The sequence below is a fragment of the Phodopus roborovskii genome, unplaced genomic scaffold, assembly GCF_943737965.1.
Source record: "Phodopus roborovskii unplaced genomic scaffold, PHOROB, whole genome shotgun sequence".
NCBI classification, from domain to species: domain Eukaryota; kingdom Metazoa; phylum Chordata; class Mammalia; order Rodentia; family Cricetidae; genus Phodopus; species Phodopus roborovskii.
The window spans coordinates 13,909,001-13,920,502 of NW_026125295.1; the positions used below are offsets into that span (position 1 = coordinate 13,909,001).

General features: G+C 49.2%; 1 protein-coding gene across 13 annotated transcripts; it reads right to left on the reverse strand.

Annotated features, from left to right (window-relative positions):
- Positions 1–25: 25 nt before the first annotated feature.
- Positions 26–8,276, reverse strand: Cdhr4 (cadherin related family member 4). 13 transcript variants are annotated; one of them, XM_051204531.1, is made up of 19 exons: positions 8,138–8,276; positions 7,718–7,905; positions 7,453–7,615; positions 7,285–7,376; positions 5,677–5,787; positions 5,005–5,108; positions 4,671–4,807; positions 4,279–4,462; positions 4,027–4,180; positions 3,714–3,807; positions 3,251–3,454; positions 3,027–3,166; positions 2,440–2,590; positions 2,132–2,352; positions 1,779–1,921; positions 1,289–1,345; positions 1,129–1,192; positions 868–895; positions 26–119 (listed from the first exon to the last, which is right to left on the reverse strand). In XM_051204531.1, exons 1-19 carry the CDS (start codon positions 8,184–8,186, stop codon positions 58–60), a joined length of 2,346 nt encoding a protein of 781 aa, XP_051060488.1. In that variant the 5' UTR covers positions 8,187–8,276; the 3' UTR covers positions 26–57. The 13 variants fall into 13 exon arrangements, 10 of the variants coding, with proteins under 10 accessions (XP_051060488.1, XP_051060573.1, XP_051060541.1 ...); XM_051204524.1 differs by having other exon boundaries at positions 30–119; positions 868–898; XM_051204559.1 differs by having other exon boundaries at positions 37–115.
- Between the last annotated feature and the right edge of the window lie 3,226 nt (positions 8,277–11,502).

The window sequence follows — 11,502 nt, forward strand, 5'->3', positions numbered from 1 at the left end:
TGACAAAGAGCCTCTTCTGCAGAGTGTCCGTCTGCTGTCAGAGCATTGGACAATGCTTCACTTCTTCAAAGAGAAATAACCTCCTGTTCCGTACGGTGCCCTCAAGGAGGTGGCACTTTCTCCAAGAACAAGGAAACAGATGTCAGAGCTCCCCACAAAGATTACAAAAGGTGGGTAGTGTTCTGTCTGTAATCTTTATTACTAAATTGACTTGGAAATGCAGGCTATGGCCATGTGAAGAGGGGAGTCACACAGAGTGAAGCAGCTGCTTGGCCTTAGAGCCAACGCCGGGCTCCGGTGCGCGTGTTGAACAGGTAATTTCTCCCTGTGCCTGAGCCCAGATGAGCAGGAGAGAGGAGGGGAGAAGGGACCGACCACTGTCTTAAGCAATGTCATCACCCCTTCCCCAGGGACCCAACTTATCTCCTCCTTCCCTTCTCAGTAAAGAGCCCTGAGGTTCCACTCCAGTGAACAGCGAGCCAATGGATACCAGTTCCCCTACAGCAGCTAACGGCAGATTACTCTGCTACAATTTTACCAGTGAAACTGGAAGATCTAGGGAGCTCTCCCCTTACCACCGTCTCCCTCCCACTGTGAGCTGGGACAAGACCAGGTCTGCGTCATCTGGCCCCATTGGTTCTTGACAAAAGTTGGCTGAAGGTGAGGGGGTGACAGGAGGGTGTAAGAGAAGAGCTCAGTCCATGAAAATGTAGATAATGGATGCTTGGTGATGGCAGTTAAGAGAGAGAGAGAGAGAGAGAGAGAGAGAGAGAGAGAGAGAGAGAGAGAGATGGGTAAAGGGAAGAGAAAATTCTGGGGAAGGGTGAGGGCCCAAGCACAGAATAGTTATAAAAAGTAGAGACTTACGGACATCGTGGGCTCTGCCATCAGAATGCTGCTGAAGAGAATAAAAGGGCACAGTGAGTTGAACCTTGCTCACAGGGAGCAGATGGAAGGGCTGGTTGCCCACCTGCCTCCACTATCTTGGTGGTGGTGTGGGCACTCTCACAGGGATAGCCTCACAGGGAAGGCAAGTTTTACAGGAACAGGGAGTACCCCTAAAGCAGCCTCTGTGCCCTCAACTTGGGATATGAGCTGGCATACCAGACCCATGGAAGTTCTGGGTACCTGGGACATCTCCATTCTTGGTGCCTCCATGAGCCTCTCAATGGAACCTTCATTTCCCTGGATGCTATAGCAAGTCAGAGTAGAAGTACAATAAAAGAATCTGGGTCCCAGCCTAAGTTTAGGAGATGGGTTCCCATAGAGGTAAGCAAAGGAGACTGACTTGCTTAGCAGCAGCGCTCTGGCTGGTTTGTTCGGTGTCTGTAGTGACTGGGCAAACCTAAAATGCCAGAAGGAAGCAGCAGTGAGGATAGCAGGCCGCTGATGCTAAGGAGTAGTGAGTGTCATCATGTCGTTTTACATTAGGGACAGCCAGCGCCTTTGTGACATGTCCACACTGTTGTCTGTCCTACCCCTAGACTCGGAAGATTCAATTTGCAGAAGCAGGGCAGATAAGAAAACGGATGTTGGGAATGGGTACATTTCAAGCTCTGAGCTTCTATGTTCATCCAGTTCCAAAACTGGACTCCGCCAATGATGGAGACCTCTTCCCATGTCTTATTCTGAATACTTCTGGAGAGACAGCAGCAGCCCTCCTCAATCTGTTTGTCCACCAATGTTGGCAGTGTCATCGAATATCGAGTAAAATTACCTATTCCAGCCAGTGTGTGTATGTAGGCTGGGAAGCAGAAAGCACAGAGATAAAAACATACCCCCGTAGGATCCTGCTGAGGAGCCAGCCCAGAGCCAGGAGGAGAACTGCACCCGTCGCTGTCAGCACTGCCACAAACCAAGGCTCTGGCTTCCAGAAAGCCTCTACATCTGTCACAATCAGGGGTGTCATTGTTGAGGACACCTGAAAGGAGGGCCACAGACTCACCACTGCCTTTGACAGTCTGGCTTGCAAATTCTCTATCGAGTGGGGTATTTCACACCCCACATTTATTTTCTGCACCCAGCAGTTTCCTCCAAATGTCTTCTCTTGTAATTCCATCTAAAAAAACCAGGTATCTTCACCCTTCAAGATCCTCTCTCCCCACCCCCAAGGGCCTGAGAACCCCCTCACTGTGCTTCTGCGGGTGCTGGTGGCCACCGTGCTGGCCCTCCAAGGAGCTAGATGCACAATGATGGTAGCTGTGGTGCTGAGGTGGGGGATGGAAGGGCCCACATCAGCAACATGGATCAATAGCTCATAGGTGCAGGGCTGCTCTGGCCATGGAGGCCCCAAAACAGTGTCATTGTGCATCAGGACGCTCCCTTGCAGTCTAAACCGGTTCTGGCTATTCCCTGGAAGCAGAGTGGTAGGAGAAGAAGGAGTTACACTACGATAGCCTGACCCTCACCAACAGCTTAGTGGCCCCCACATATTCACACCTCCCACGATGCTGTAGGAGAGCACCGAACGTTGTGGCTCCTGAGGGATCCAGCATGACACCTTGGTCACCTCCATGCTATGACCCAGGGGAGTGTAGATGGTGAGTTCCTGAAATGGAGGCTCACACTCGGGAGCATGATCATTCACATCCTGGAGAAAGGCCACCACATTAGGAGTGACTACAGCCAGTTCCTCAAACTCCCAGCCTAGCCTAGCCCCTCAGCCTTCTTTGAAAACACTGAACCTAGATGGCAAACAACAGGTGGTAATGTTATCCACAGACCAGTGCATATGAGACATCACTGGGCAGCGGTGGTGCATGCCTTTAATTCCAGCACTCAAGTAGGCAGAGGCAGGTGAATCTCCGAGTTTGAGACCAGCCTGGTCTACAAAGCTAGTTCCAGGACAGCCAGGACTACACAGAGAAACCTTGTCTTGAAAAACCAAAAAAATAAAGGGAGGAAGAGAGGGAGGGATGGAGGGAAGGAGAGAGAGAGAGAGAGAGAGAGAGAGAGGAGAGATGCATGGAAAAGCAAGCGGAAGGTCAGAGGGAAGTTTGCCTTTTCCAGGCCTTGGAGGTCATTACCTCAACCTCAATGGTTATAGTACATGAACCTGAGCGATGGTGGTTGAGGTCACAGTCTTGGCTGTGATCAATCAGCAGAATAGTGACCCTGTACAACCTCTGTTGCTCATAGTCCAAAGGCCCCTGAAGGTGAAGCTCTCCTAGAAGAGATGGTCATAGCCTTAGCCTCCAGAGCCAATTCTGGCCCCATCCTTCCCCTCCCAGCCGTTGGGGGTTTTAAGTACCACTGAGTCGATCCACAGCAAAGGTGGATGGTCCACCAGAGATGTAGTACTCAAAGCTGTTATGAGGGTAATCCATATCCGTGCCCACTATGGAGCCCAGCAGAGTATGGGGCCCTGCATCCTCCCGGACTCGGAACGTGCGTGGGACACAGGCTGGGGAGAACTCATTGACGGGTGTTACCATCACCAGTACCGGAACCTCAGCTGGGGACCATTTGGCAGTTAAAGAGCTGGCCTGAGGTACCTAGACCTGCTCTAGGGTTCTTAATAAGTAAACATGGCCCTGTATTGGAAAGAGAGGTTTCTGGGAAGTGGTGGTAGGGTCTTAAGAGGCATTCTAGGGATCTTAAACTGAGACAACCCTGACCTAGTTTTTGAGGGAAGAAAGCTATCTATGTCTGGGGATAGAAAGGGGTGGACAAAATAGCCCTGTCTTGAATGTTCAAGCCTAAAGGCCACTCACTGGTCATCTGGGGCTGACCATCATCAGACACCAAGATGGAAGCTGCCTGCTGGCTGCAGGCCCCAGGAGTGTCACAGTCCAGTGTAGTATTCACCTGACCAAGGGGACCAGAGTAAGATAAAGCCAGCAACTGCAAGAACTGAGTCATAGTACCTCAAACCACGGTATCCACGCATAGCCTACCTTGACTCAGTTTTCCAGACTCAGGCTGTCTTCACAACCATACTCCATCCCACCTCCATGGTCTCAATGCTAACCAACCTCGGTCCACCCACCTTGTCTGCATGGGAATCTAAGAGTGGGTATTGGGCACCTCAAGGACTCTGTCACGAAGACGGAGGCTGGCAGAGTCGGGAGGGTTGTGGAGCTGCAGCTGGTAGTTGAGGGGGGCGCTGGCAGAGTCTGGGTCAACACAAGTGAGCGTGCTCAACACAGTACCCACAGGTGCAGTCTCTGGGATTTGAGTCCTGGGAGTGGACGGCAGGAGGCAAGACAGGAGTCTGGACCAATGGTGAGCCAGGGGATCTCACCCCAACCAGCCCTGGCATGACTTCCAGGTACTCACACCAGTAGCGCTGGAAGGCAGCGTGGGGGCCACTGGTTGACCGCCCGCACGTTAACCGTGAGATCGAACTCGGCACTGGCCCAAGGCCGGAGCTTCTCAAAGGCCCTCACCTGCAGTTTTGTGACCCCGGCGCCCTGAGCGCGAGCCAAATCCAGGGGCACGGTGGTCCGCACTATCCCGTCAGCTGGAAGGTGTAAGAAACAAAGCTCTTCCCCGCCCCAGCTCAGTCCCGGTCCGCCCCAGGGCGGGCAGATAAGATGGTTCTGATCATTTCCACCTCTTCCTTTAAGGTCAGGGCTTTCAACCCCAACCTTTCTGATGGAAGTTACCTCTGTGCCCCACCCTTTCCCAGCTACAGACATCCCCAGTACCCACCCTCATCCTTCCCTTACCTTGTCCAATGGAGTAGAATGGGCTGGGCCATGGGGAGAAGATTTCATAGAGTAAGTTGAATCCCCTAGCCTCGACTTGAATCACCTTGCTCCCAGGGACGAGATCCTCTGGGATGGTGATACTCTGGGCCTTCTGTCTGAACCAAGTGAGAACCTAGCTCCAGCTTGCTCCTGCTCACTCCAGCAGGGTCCCCAGGCGCCTCCAGAGGGCTCTCCTCCTATAGGCACTTAAATGCTCCAGCTGCCCTGCAGCCTTCCCCAACTGTTTCCCTTGGGGATAGATAGATGCAGACTCCTCCACTGTCCCCAGGGTCCCAGGGTAGGGGAGCCTTACCGGAAGGAGACTTGGCTGGAGGGCGCAGGCAAAACCTTCACTGTCAGCATCCCTTTGCAGCTTTGGCCTTTTCCCAAGGACACTAAAATCTGCAACTGGAAGGTCTGTCAAATGCATATATATCAGGAAGGAAACCGTGTTATGTGTCCACTGCTATTTCCATTCCTAGTCCTCAAGACCTCCACAGGAACCCTACGACTTATGCTGCTGACAAGCACCCCTTTGAGCTTTATAATTCTGGGCTACTAATTCTTTTGAGTCAAAGTGTGGATTAGGTTAGAGTTGCTAAGAGCCAGTTACTAAGAGGTGGAAGTGTGTTTGTTTTTGTGGTGGTGTGGATGGAACCCAGGGAATTGCAGAAATGACAGTTTTAAAGAGGGAACTTCCTTCTCCATAGCCACTTTACCCAAAGTTTTCTCTCCAAGTCTGATTGCCATGAACACTGCACTATATGTTAGAGGACCTGTGAGATCCCAGAGTCATAGGCCTGTCTTCATTCTGGACTTCCAAATCTCAGTATAGAACAAAGCCAACAGAGAGGACAGTCAACACGAAGGCAGCAAGTGGTCTGACACAAACTCGTTAGTCAAGGTAGCCAAGAACAAGTAATTTTTCAGAATATGGTGGCCCTATCCAATCCATAGCTATCCCCAGGTCCGAAGCCATGCTTACCTTTGGAGCTTGACCTTTGAGGCCCTGGGATGGTGCCCGCAGCAATCCCTGCTCATCAATGGAGAAAGGCCCAGGGAAGTATGGAGGGTCTTGGGCACTGGTTATGTTCATCTAACAGGAGAGAGATATTAGTGGTCCTCTCCAGTCCCTAGTGCCCCAGTACTCCCTGTCAACACCCTTCAATAAGCCAACAAGCTGCTGCTTATATCGGACGCTTCTGTACCCTGCCACTCATTTGTTACCCCAGTGTCTCCCATTGTTACCTCTGGCTCTGATCCTCAGTACTTTCTGCTAAAACAAATACCCTTCAGGATTTTTTAAAAGATTTATTTATTTTGTATATAGTGTTCTGTCTGTGTGCATCCCTGTAGGCCAGAAGAAGGCACCAGATCTCATTACAGATGGTTGTGAGCAATCCTGAGGTTGCTGGGAATTGAACTCAAAACCTCTGGAAGAGGAGCCAGTGCTCTTAACCTCTGAGCCATCTCTCCAGCCCCAGAATTGTTTTTTTTTAAAATTCTTTTAGACAGGATCTGTCTATTTAATCTTGGCTATCTCAAAAACAAACAACAATGACAAAAACCTTGTGAGTTGTGTGCCAGGCTTTTTCTTCTGGGCCACTAACCAGCTCCCACATCATGACACAGAGACTTAATGGTTTTGAATGCTTAGCCTAGCTTCGACACATTTCTGGCTAGCTCTTTTCTTTTAACTCAAATTGGCCTGTTTCTCTCTACCTGCCTTTTGCCTCTCTTACTTTTGTATGACTTACTTTCGTGGCTTCTCTAAGTCTGGCTGGCTGGTGCGTGCCTGGCTTCTTGCTCCAGGAGTCTCTCATTCTCTCCTCCTACTTCTCTTGTCCTTCCCTTCTCTCTGGAGCCCAAACTTCTCCTATTTATTCTCTCTCCCCGCCTTCCCACCTGCCCTCTTTCCTGCTTAGCTATTGGCCATTCAGCTCTTTATTAAGGCCCTTCAGGTGCCTTAGGCAGGCAAGATGAAACAGATGTAACACATCTTTACATAATTAAACACACACCCTTACATGGTTAAACAAATGCAGCATACACAAAGGTAATTCACCTTTACACAGTTAAAGTAACATTCTGCAGCATAAACAAATGTAACACATCTTTATCTAGTTAAAGTATTCCACAACAGAGTTGGCTCAGGCCTTGCTGCCAAGCCGGGATAGTCTGCGTTTAGCCCCGGTAACCCACCTAGTGGAAGAAGAAAACTAACACCCAGAAGTTGTCCTCTAACTCCACAGCATGTAGGCTCATGCATACCTGTGTGCATACACTCACAATAAAAAATGGGGGGGGGGGAACCCACAGTTCTTTCTAGAGTTAAAAAGGTGATTTTAAAAAATGGTCGTGGAGAACTGAGAACACGTAGAACTCAGAAGACTTGGTCCCTGAGGGAAACTGCCCTCACCGATGGGAGGGTAGGCCGCTCTTACTGCCCCTCCAAGAACACGCATCATGCAGCGGTTCAACTGTCTACTTCCGGGTCTTTGGAGGCTATGCCTGGCTTGGCAGGAACTATGATTTCTCTCCCTGTGACTTCCTCCCACATCCTGTCACTCACCACCCTGTGTTCTGAGCTTACCTGGGCTCTCTGGACTCCTGGGCCTGGCAGCAACAGAGTGTAGAGCAGGGCCCCAGGTGTGACTGTCTCTGGCACATAGATGAACTCCCCAGCTGTCCATAGAAGAAGTCAGGGAGGCTCTGTTCGGGCCATGCCGTTCCTCTCCCAACCGGCCACCCCCCGCCTCACCTGGGCTGGCAAATGGACCAGCACACCGGATACGATCAGGGTCCTGCTGCACGTGAACGGAGAGTGGGCCGGCTAGCACAAAGTTGCCACATTTGTACTGTAGCTGAAGCTCATAGCGGTTTACTGCCAGGGCATCCAGCCTAGCAGAGCTACTCAAGGTCACCTGTGGTGGGGTGACAACAACACGCAGGGCCTAGGCTTTCTGTCTCTATACACCACTTCTGGCCTTGGTCCCCACAACCCCTAGTTGTACCCATGCCCTTACCTTTCCCACATAGATTCCCTTATCAAGCCTGTGCAGGCTGGGGTTATTGAAGAAGCTAGTAGGTGGTCTCACACTGAGTAACTCCAGGGTGGGCATGTAGGAGGAGCAGTTGAAGGAGAAAGGCGGAAGGATGGTGCCAGGACCTTGGCTCTCAGAGATATCTATGGACCAAGGCAGGCTGTGGAGGACTAGGAGAAAGTCACATAGAAACATAGCAATATCTTTTCTTCTGGACAAGGAGTCGAAGTCCTTCCTGCCTCCCACAGCTGACATTTTACAGGTAGAGAGAACATGGTCGAAGAAACAGCAAAGATAAGGAATACGGGCCAGGGTCCCTCGGCCTCTGCCTCCACATTAGCTTAGCTAAAGGTCAGAAATTCACTGGAAAACTGGAGTTCCCCCCACCCACCTGCTCCTCACCAGAGATAAGTAAAGCAAAAAGAAGCACCAGGAGCCTGAGTAGTGCCATGGTAGCCTGAGGAGATGGCAGAGGGAGCCGTTTGTCAGGCTAACTCTGTTGCCAGGTTAGTTGTTTAAACATAGCTTAACATGGCTGTCAGGCGGGCTCTCCAGACTCCAGCCCCTCCCACCGCAGACATGGCTTTGGATCCTGGCAGGCTCCAGGAAGGGCTGGAAAATCCCATCTTCGGCTGTTTCCAGTGAATTCTTCCATTCATTACCCCTACCCTAAGGGGATACATGGGGAGGAGACTCAAGCTACAGATGATGAAACTGGTCACATTGTCCTTGGAGACAGAGCAAGTACAGTACCCAGGAAAATTAGCCTCAAGAGCAGCCACCACACAGAGTCTGCATTCTAGCTGCCTCTCCCCATCAGAATACGATCTACCTATAAAATCTAAGTCCAGCCACCAAGAAAATCTCTCAAAAGTTGTCTACATTCAACAAATGGAATCTTTTGTAGATGAAATAAAAGTAACCATCAGGATCTGGGTGCACACCTTTGGTCCCAGCACTGGGGAGGCAGAGGCAAGCAGATCTCTGGGACTTCTGTGAGTTTGACCAGCCTGGTCTACAGAGTGAGTTCCAGGACAGCCATGGCTACACAGGGAAACCCTGTCTTAAGGGGGGGAGGGTAATGTTATTTGTGGGAATATCAACTGGAGGGCACAAAGGATGGCTTCTGAGAGGGGCTGAAGATGTCCTGTGTATTGATCTGGGAGGTAACTGCACAAACCTATGCAGACTAAGATTTACTGAGCCAGCATCTTTGAGATTTCTCAGTTTATTATATATTTTTATTTTAAAAAATCTTTATGAGACAAGGTCTCTCTATGTAGTCCAGAGTGTCCTCAAATTCATTATCCTCCTGACTTCCTACCTCTCATGCCAAAATTACAAGTCTATACCATCACACATTTATCAAACTTTTCTTCACTTGCTCTCTCTAGCCCTTTATCTATTTTTTTCTAGCCACATGAGTTAGGCTCATTCCTCTCCCCACAAAACTGCCCTTGGCAGGGACCTTAATCATCAGTGGTTTTCTCTTGCCAACTTAATTTTTTAATATTTAGTTTTAATTTTTATGGTGAGTGTTTTGCCTGCATATATTACGTGTATCATATTCATGCCTTGGGTCAACAGAGGCCAGAAGATGATGTCAGAAAGCCTGGAATCAGAGTTACAGATGGTTTTGAGCACTATATGGTTTCTGAGACTCAAACCCAGGCCCTCTAAAAGACAGTAAATGTCCTTAAGGTCTGAGCTATCTCTCCAGTCTTGTTATTTTGTTGATGTTTATTATGTGTGTGTGTGTGTGTTGTATGTGAGTGTGTGTGTGGTGTGTATATGCAAACCTGGGCACATGCCATAGCATTGTGTGGAGGTCAGAGGACAATTTTTAGCAATTTTCAGGAGGCAGCTTTCTTACTGTGGGATCCAGGGATTGAATCCAGGGTCTTAGTTTTTTGTTTTTGTTTTTTTGTTTTGTTTTGTTTATCCAGCAAGTCATCTCACCAACCCTATTTTGAGACAGGGTTTCATTATGTTGCCCAGACTACTCCTACCTCTGCCTCCCAAGTAGATGAGACTCCAGGCACATGCCACTGTGCAGTCCCAAACCAGAAGTTTATTCTTCCGTGTGTTCGTGAAGGTGAGTGTTTGGATTGGAACACGTGGAGACCAGGGGTCAGTCTCTGGTATCATTGCTTAGCAGCTGCTCACCTTGCTCAGTTTTGTTGCTTGACATAGACTCTCTCCTTGGCCTGGAGACCATCAGCTAGACGAGACTGTCTGCTAAGAAACCTTAGCAATCAGCTTGTCTCACACTGCTCACACGGCCACACTTGGCTTCTTCACATGGGTTCTGAGTAGCCTCAGGGCTTCACCCTTGTAAGGCAAGCACTTCACTGACTGAGCTGTTTCCCAGCCCCAGACATCCATCCTTTCTTCGTCCTCCCTCCTCCAAAGTGCTTGATGCTGGCTCCCTTTGGCTCTAAAATACCCATGCTCTTCCAGATTCATCTCATTTCTCTACTCTTGTCCGGCTTCTTCGCAGCCTTCGCTTTCCTACCCACATCCAGAGAAACGTTTTAAGGCACGAAAACTGCTCACCACCTCTCCTCCTTTACACTCATCACCTCCTGAAGGCCATGACCTAAAATACTGCCTGGGCTTTTACCTCCCAGTCCAACCCCCCAGGGCTTAGCTCTTGTGACTCCACAACCAGAGTCCTAGCAGCTGAGCCTGTATCTCCTCAAGGCTCACATGTCTGCAGTGATCATTTCCTTTTCTCCTAGTCTTTCAGACTTTTTTTTTTTTTGAAGATTTATTTTATTTATTTTTCAAGACAAATCGTACCAGGTTTTCTCTTTTGGGCCACCGACCAGCTCCCAGATCATGACATGAAGACTTCTTATTAATTATGAATGTTTCGTCTTATCTTAGCTCTTATTTTAATGTTTCTCTTTATCTATGTTTTGCCTTGGGGCTTTTTGCCTTTGTTTCTTTCTGTATGTCTCCTCTGTGCAGATGTCTGGCAGTTGCCTGGCTTCTGGCCCCAGCTGTATCTCTCCCTCCCTCTTCCTTTTTTCAGCTTGGATTTCTCTTCTTAATCTCTCTGCCAGCCAGCCCCCCTACCCCCCTACCCCCTACCCCCCTACCCCCCTCCCTCATCTACCCCCTGCCCCCCATCCCCCCTACCCCCACCTACCCCTCTCCTGCCTAGCTATTGGCCATTCAGCTTTTTATTAGACTAATCAGGTGCCTTACGCAGGCAAGGTGAAACAAATATAACTCATCTTTACTTCTTTAACAAAGGCAGCTTAATAAGCAAATGGAACTCACCTTTACACAGTTAAAGTAATATTCTGCAGCATAAACCAATGTAACACATATTTACCTAATTAAAGTAATATTCCACAACAAATCTATTTTTTTTAAATGTATTTTTTTAAGGTGCATATGTGTGTTTCACCTGTATGTATGTGAAGCATGTGCACGCAATGCCTGCAGAATCCAGAAGAGGGCACCAGATGCCCTGGAACTAGAGTTATAGATAGTTGTGAGCTGCCACGTGGTTGCTGGGAACTGAACCAGGGTGCTGCGGAAGAGCAGCTAGTGCTCTTAACAACTGAGCTATCTCAAGCACCAGCTATCCTGAAATATTATGTAGACCAACCTACTGGATGTTTTTAATGGTGGTTTCATCCAGTCAGCTGTCCATGCTGGAAATTTGGAATCCATGCTTTAATGTTCTTTCCCTACCTGCATCTATACATCAGTCAGACTAGATTTTAGTTCCAAAACATACTTTAGAACAGTGG